The 8,471-nt window shown below is 34.2% G+C and overlaps 1 protein-coding gene across 1 annotated transcript in view; it reads right to left on the bottom strand.

The window, feature by feature from the left end:
• Positions 1–221: 221 nt before the first annotated feature.
• Positions 222–8,471, bottom strand: part of Obp73a (Odorant-binding protein 73a) — a 46,045-nt gene continuing 37,795 nt past the window's right edge. Inside the window, exons 5-7 of the mRNA XM_071599205.1 lie at positions 6,687–6,936; positions 4,449–4,516; positions 222–535 (exon numbers count right to left, since the gene is read on the bottom strand). Coding sequence (XP_071455306.1) covers positions 521–535; positions 4,449–4,516; positions 6,687–6,936 — 333 coding nt within the window. The 3' untranslated portion in view covers positions 222–520. The remainder of the gene's footprint in view (positions 536–4,448; positions 4,517–6,686; positions 6,937–8,471) is intronic.

Below are 8,471 nucleotides of genomic sequence, written 5' to 3'. Positions count from 1 at the left end.
AATTGCGTTCTTCTTTGATGAGCATGCTCAAGTGTTTCATTTTTGGGGCCTTTGGGGTATATCAGGATTGCAACTCAGCTGCGATGCCCACGGGTATTACTGTTGAACACAGAGACTATTACCAAAGGTAGGAAAGCAGGCATTTTCTTTCACTGAAGAGCTATCCTAATTCTGGGTTGTGAATTAAATTGACATACTCTTTCAAAAAATGTACCAAGACATCAAAAATAAAGATGCATTTATTAAAAAATACTATCTCATATAAAATAAAAACAGTTTCTTCCATAGGATTTTTATGCTTAAATAATGAAGCTAGGTGACACTATAAAATGTGTCCTACAAAATTCATATGATCAAAGGATGCGGTAGCTACATTAAAACATAAGGAGTCTGCAATACTTTGTTCATATTGAGAAAATGCACTCCATAATGCACCAGATTGATTCAGATAAAACTTGAGTTCAACATAACTACTGAAGATGAAATGTGACTTCTTCCACAGCTGATTAGTACAGCAATCTCAGCTTTCACAGTACTGTAAAGGAGAAAATTTAGTTCATTTCATTATATTCCAAATAGCCATTTCATTTTCTATCCTTATTCATCAATTTTATTCCAAAAATGTATATTTGTAGCATTGAATTGATTTTGTTTTTTCAAAATAATGCATCTTTTAAATATTAGATGAATTTAATGCCAAATGAAATTAAGCAGCCCAATTTAATCATGCACTAAAGTCTTTGAGTAAATCATATTTGTCACATTTAAAACGACGAGTAATAGGTTAATTTCAGTTGTGAGTTGAATACTTTAATGCACCTGTCATATTCTAGGCACTATGGTTACAATGGTTGGCTTTTAGTAATAAGAAAATATTTACTCTTGAAATGTAACCAACTAGTTCCCAAATATTTCTTCTAAGTCCCTTCCAATGGCTCTTCTCTCCAACTACTCTATGATGTCCTTCTTCAATTGTTATTTGGTCTGACCATTTCATTCAGCTGCAGCACCACACTACTTTTTCTTTTACCATGCATTCTTGCATCCTCTGTCACTACCTATATCTCACAGCTACTGAAATGTAAATCCATATAAATCTTCCTATGCAGAGGTTACTTATTCTCAGGATGGTATATTTCTTAAACTAGCTGAAAGAAGCTGTCTATTCTGATAAAAAACCTTCTTCAAAGATACCATTTTATTGTTTCCCCTTGCTTTTTCCACTGCTGGTGAGCTACTACCTAAATGGCTAATTTACTAAAAGTCTTCAAGCAAGTCTTAACATTTGAAAATATCTAACTAACAGGTTCAACTGCATATGTATTTCAATTCATTCTCATGTAGAATCATATCCTCATCAGAACTTTCTTCACTGCTAATATGACTGTACCATCATAATACTTATTCTCTCCCCATTCATCCTTCACAAATTTTATCTTTACCTCGATGTCATTGTTTACCATCTTAATGCACACAAAAAAAATCAAAAGTAGTATTGAACAACTCTACCTCAGCATTATCTTAGTTTCTTAGCTTTCACTACATGTAATCCTAACTAGCTGCTCTCTTTACAGGTCAAACATCAGTCTTATTTTGATCATGCATCATTCCAATTTCTTTTCGGGTTTTTTCTTCCTACCAGCATTTTCAAAAGCTTTGCCCAGTTTCATGGACCACCTCCCACCAGTTTTAATAAAGATCAACTGATCCTTTTCATATTTTTCTCATTGATAAGTCCGATAGCCAGGCTAATTTCTGTTTTTCTTCTATTTCTTTAAATTTGGTGCAGTTTTCAATTCTCTTCATATTTGATAAATTGTACTTTTCATTGTAATTACATGGGGTAGTGGTCTATGCTAAAAGTTTTCAAATTTCTTTTCTTTTTACTCTGCTTGTTCAATGAAGATTAATTTCGTGTTTTCTTTAGATTTCTCTACTCATAATATCACATATTAGGTTGTTTCCAGAGCTACATTAAAATATTTCTGCAGAATTCTATCAACCAAACTTTCCTCTTCAAGTATTGTGGTATGGATTTCTTTGCCATCATACAGCTGATCTAAAATACTCTTCTCTTCTATTTGTTTCATCTTTTAATAGAAATTAACATTTGTATAACCTTCATAAGGGCATGGTAGTCCAGTTGAACTGCTGTCCAGTGCTGAATTACTGTCCCGGTTTGATTCTGGGTCCTCCTGGCTTCACACAAGTTATATGATTTTTCAGCCATCAAGGCTTTCTGAGATACTGAATTCGCCACCAGGAAAGGACCTGGCTACTTTTCCTCATTATGAATTCCATCAACTCATAACTATTAAACCAACATTCAATTTGATGGCTTGTTGGTTTTTGGTCATGCTGAATGATTTTGAAATTTGTATTCTATTCAATGAAATGATGTTTCATATCTTGCTTAGCCATTTAATTTTTTTCCTTGTCACATGCTATGTTGCACATTCTTACAGAACATTCTAAATCCATTCTGCTCTATCTTTTCTTGTGGCTGATTTTATTAAAAACCTTAAGTAAAATATTCTCATTCTTCAATTCTTGTTCTCTCTCTTCTTCTAAGGCCAGAATTTAATCATTTATTTATGGTTTTTTGTTACATTTTTGACCAGCCTAGCAGTTTACTCTGCAACTTTTGATTTTGCAGTAGCCATGTCCAGTCATCTGTAATCAATTGATCTCATGTTTCAACAATTTGACCCCATTAAGAGATATAACTAGGGTAGGGGACTATTATATATCAAGAAAATTGATTGACAATTAAATTGAAAAATGATATGATGAATGAAAATGATGCCTGCATGATAATGTTGGTGGCAGAATTGAGGATCTGATGTTTCTGGAGTTGAATGTATTATGCTGAAATGAGTGTCTTTATGCTAACAACTGATGACTCCACCTTAACTTGCCTTAAGTAGAGAGTTGCTCCCCTCACCTAAAGGTTATTGTCTGAAGATAATAGCCAACTTATGGTACCATCACTGGATTTTGTAAAATTTGAGGTCCATCTTACCTACTCTTCTTAATCCCCCAAGATTGCTTATTGTAAATAACTAGTATTTCATTGATTCCATCTTTATATATCCAATCTATTCTATGTATAAATCTGAAGGCCAATCCATCATCTACAACCTGGTGGAGTCACTGCATTTATTTGAGGTTTTTCATCACTTGATAGGTGACTTTCTACCATGCGCCTTCTTAGTTAAAATCTTCTTAGTTATGATAGCTAATATTTTGCAGTCATTAGATTCTTAACAATTTCTCATTAGACCATCATCAGTATTTCAATCCTAGGATTGGTTAACTGCAGCCCTCCATTCTACTCTATTTAATGTAAATTCTCTTAATCCTTGATACCGTCTCTGTTTTACTTCCTTCTTAATTTTTTCTTTGCATATGTTTCTTGTTCTTCCTTGTGGAATCTTCCCTTCTATTTTTCCTTCTATTATACTCCTCATCACTACATTGTACCTCAAAGTGTGTCCAATCCATCTATTTCTTCTTCGCCGTAGAGTTCTCCATATGCTCCTATCCTCTTCTGCTCTTCAATATAATTCCTCATTCCTTACTTTTTTGTCCATTTAATATTCAGCATTCTCCTCCAGCACCATGTTTCAAAGGCTTCTATTCTTCTCTGGTCCACTTCTCTAATGTTCCAAGTCTCAGAACCATAAAGAGCATGCTCGGCATGAAAGTCTTGGCGAATTGCTACCTTGTTTTCAGCCATAGGTTCTTTGAACATAGTAATTGCCTCTTCTTCATCAATGCATTCTTAGCTTGGGCTATTCTTTGCTTGATGTCGGTCTAACTTCTTCCATCCCGTGTTATGCTGCTGCCTAAGTAAATGAAGTATTCCACTTGCATTAGACCATATGCCACAGTATTTAATTTTATGGTTGCCTTTGCCAGCTAGAGTAGAGTACACTTCAAGTCCTATGAAAAGTCCCATAGCATTTTAATGCCATGGGTTCATTGTAAAATGGAACAATTAGAGTTTGTACTGCTTAGGTCTCCCCCACCAACCACCAACATTTTCCTTACCCCTTCGTATTTTCATTTCAAACTCATGTGGGGTAATTTATCCCAGTTCTCCAAAGAATCTGTGGAATAAAATTTCCATCCCCTTTGCCACCCACTGTTCCAATGAAAGCTCTGGTAGGTACTAAGAAAATAACTAAGCTTTTGGACTTCACTCAGTTGTGCTCAGAGGCATACCCTGGAATAGTACCCAGGACCCTACATAGTCATCAGGTGAGTGGTCCGCACAAACTTAACTACCACACTATCCTTCAGAAGTTATTCTGCTCAAATTTAAATTAATTCTTCATTATCACTTCATGTAACCATTATAATATTTTATATTTCATGTTTATGTTTGATTTTTTGGGCATGCTAAAAGAATAGATTTTAAGACTCTTCCATATTGAATAACTTACAGCAGCAAGTCTCTCGGTAACACACTGGAAGACATTAAATGCTTCTTCACAGGCTTGAGCTCCAAGACCTATAATTGAGAAAATATTTTATGATTAATGGTGATTAATTAGTAGTGTTCTTGTGGATACCCAGAGATAAATGCATAAATATTTTTGCCAGAGGCCAGTTTATTGATTTAGAGCCAGCCAGTGCTAAAATTTTCAGCAAAACTGATTTTCATCAAAACTTTGATAATGAATTTTGAGAAAGGAGAGTTGGTAATGGATCATAGTGCTATGATCATTGTTGACATGTACCAAATTTACACAAAGAGTGCTATCATTGCATATTCTTCATAGTAAATAATACAGATATGTTTTAGCCTAGGTGACATATTTAAATATCTTATTTGACAGGATCGCTAATGTAATATCAATTTTTTTGCCAATCAAGAATGGAAATAGTCAGGGAATAAGCAAATAATCAAAATATAGAAATATGTTGCATAAATAGATAAAAGTAAAGTGACTCTTATTAACCCTTTAATCCTATTTCCCTTATATGATTCATGTAGTTTGATATTTATAGGCAAGTTATATTTTTTCTAAACTATTTGTTGGCACTGTGAAGTACCTCAAGGGTTGTGATATTTTAATAGTTCAATGTTTAGGTATCTTAATAATTTTGTGGTTCCTAAATTGAAATTTTGAGTAAATTATTCTAATGAACATTACCCTGAGGCTGAATGAGTCACAGCATTCCATAAAATAATTTTAGGGTGGAATCTGGACTCAATACAACAGCAATACATTGCTCTCTATGAAGCAGTGAAGTTTCTGATTAACACATTATTTTTCCTAGATCATCCCAGGTAATTTCTGAAAAAAACCAGAGCCTTTCAACATGAGATGGCAAAACAATGAAGTCATCAAAATCACTCAAAGAGAGTCAGTCAGTCATGATACAACTGAGGTGAATAGGATATGAGATTAAAACTCACTTCCTTATAAGATACCGACTACCACAAAGGCACTGCACTTATAAGATCCTTATGAGCACAGTACCATTTTAAAGTGAACATATGTTTTAAAAAATTAAGTTTTGTTCCTTTACTTTTTTTCAGTCATCATTATCAATCAATGCTAAATTTTCATGGCTTAAGACTCAACTCTAAATTACCAATTAATTCTTTTGCCTTTTGAATGCTCCCCTGGTTCATACCCTTCTTAATTAAGGAAATGAACTTTTCCCTTGCCTCTCATCATGGAGCCTTGCCTCCTATTTACCATAATTTATATTCCCATTAAAACCCTTCGGTCTTTAGATAAACTAAAACTAACTGCTCCTCTCCTTCCATATAGCAACATCATAAGCTTTTTCCTCCCTTGTACATTTTTCAAATTTTCATTTTATCTGCCCATTTGAACTTGGATCTTACTCCTGCCTATTAATCTTTAGGTCAACAGTTTGATGCCATTAAGTAGATTTTCAGTATTCAATTGTTTCCGGCTCAACTTTGTGGAAGTTCATGTTCATTAAATGAAGAACACAATGAATCTTTCCACTGTTCTTTATTTAAGTACAACTATTTTCAACGCTTAAGTGTACCTAATGATGACGCTTAAGCATTGAAACTAGTTGTACGTAAATAAAGAATAGTGGAAAGATACACTGTATTCTTCATTTAATGAAGTAGATTTTCCTCTACCTAGAATTTTGTTTTCTGTTTGTCACAGTTGCTTGTTTATTAAGAAGCATTACTATAATTTTCAGCCATGGTGGCGGCTGGATGATGGCCTCATCTACTATTCCAGAGGTCATGGGGTCAATTTCCACTTAATTGGGTTTTCTTACACCACCTAGGGCTTATGTGTGTGTGTGATTGCAAAAGTGCAGCTCCGGCTGTGGTAAGTGTACTTTTTTTATTTGTTTGACTAAATAAATAAGTTAATTTGGAATGATCTATTTATATTTACATACATGATTTCTTTACTAGCAGCTAAAAGAATGCTATTAAAATTTAAAGGAAGAATTACAAATGACACTAAAATCTACTAGTGTGTCAGCATCTGAAAATGCTCAGTGTAAAGATTATGAATGTTATTTAACAAGACAACAAGTATATCCAGTGAGTAAACTTGCTTCAGTAACTATGAGAAACTAATCTTTAGGAACTTGTCATTGTTTCACTGTAAGCCCAGATTAATTCAGCAAAAATTAACTGCAAAGAGCTAAGGTTAAAAAAATTTTTGATTAACCTTCCGCCTGATCTTGAGGAATTGGCTGTCTAATCCCAGCTGCCGATATAACTGCAGCATCCAGTCTCCTGCGCTGTCTGTCAGTTTTCTCATCATCCTCTCCTGAGACTGTAAAGGAGCGCTTGAGGCTTGCTTGTCGGGTGCAAAGGTGAACAGCAATTTTAGTTGCCCCAAGGTATCCACGGTCCTCCACGCCATCTACGTAGAATTTCACAAGGCCTTCAGGGTCAGGGAACCCAGATGCATCTGCCTGTAAAAAATATGAATTTGGTTAAAAAGTTTTCATCCGAGTAAATAATTTACACAAAATTAATTTAAACCAATATAATGTTTATATTTTGAAGAATTACCTTGATATTTACACATTTTACTCATTACCTCTAGAGAACATTGATGCTTTCTTCCCCTTTATCTCACCTTAAGGTATAAACTTTGAAATCATATTATTGTTAGTTATTGGTTGTCTAACATTTACGGCAGGTTTTGGATGGATACATATTGCTCAGTATATATTTATTAGATTTATAATGATACATACACAACCTGTAACCCCACACTGCAGTACACTTTCCTTCAACTCCAAATAATTACTATCTCTCTTCATTTAGTTCCACCGTTATATATCTTATCCTTCTCCTCTCTGTAACTCACTTGCCTAACATTCTATACTTTATTACAGTCTCCAACATCCCATTGCCATTCAAAATACCCTCCATCAACCTTACCTGCCTTCTTTGGATTTCACTCAATAATCCTCCCTCCTCTGCTTGCCATGCCCACTTCTTGGTTTATGTTCCTTTCCATCTGTTTTACCTTTCCATCCTATTCCACACCCATGACTCAAAAGGCTCCAATATATGCCTTTCATCTTCCTCCAATGACTATGTTTCCATACTTAAAAAAAAATACTCATATATCAAAGTTTTTACAAAACTTTTTCTTGCAACTTCCTCAACATCCTTGTCATGATCCCACTCCACGAAGTAAAAGCTTCTTTGCCTGACGCAAGCATAATATTCCTCTCACACCCCTGCTACTTTGACCCTTGTGATCGAAAACACTATCAGAATAGACCGTTTTGGTCTAAATGCTGTTCTACCTGCTCTAATTTTTGCCCTCATATTTTAATGATTAACCTAGCCTTCCTCTATCTTGAAAACCTCATTAACTTATTTTGCTTATGTTGATCCTCATCCCATACCTATTACACTGGTTCTGTAATTTTCTATCAGCAATGGTTGAAACCCCTTGTATGACTACCTAAATAAGGTCTGATCACCTACAAAGCTAACTAATTTTATGAATTTCCCACTTAATTTCATTCCTATATCCAAGTCTTCCCATGCTTCCAATCACATTTTTTACATGAATAAACAATGAGAAAATATGTATTTTTATATGAATATTTTTTATGCAAATATCTACTCCTAAGTTAATCAAAGTCAACATTTCTACTCATTATCATTGCATACTTATTTCCAATTTTAATATTATATAGGAAGAAACAAAAATTAATTTTCAATTGTTGAAAAGAATTCCAACCAGTTTATAAATGTGTCTAAAATCAATATGAAAATTTTATTTCTGGTATTTAGAATACTCTACAAAGCATTGAAGAAATTAGATATATAATTGATGAAATTTCATGGATACTTGGATGGTCAACCATGGGTCCAATGGACTCACCACAATTTTTTGGTTGAATTACTCCTTAAAATAGAGGCCTGTAGATTACTGTTTCAGGGACATCTTATGCCATATCAATCCCAATTCCTACTGAGGGTA

This window comes from Hetaerina americana, unplaced genomic scaffold, assembly GCF_022747635.1.
Source record: "Hetaerina americana unplaced genomic scaffold, ioHetAmer1.1.p SCAF_11, whole genome shotgun sequence".
NCBI classification, from domain to species: domain Eukaryota; kingdom Metazoa; phylum Arthropoda; class Insecta; order Odonata; family Calopterygidae; genus Hetaerina; species Hetaerina americana.
The sequence above is the reverse complement of the archived record's forward strand: the minus strand, read 5'-3'. Positions and strand labels throughout refer to the sequence as shown.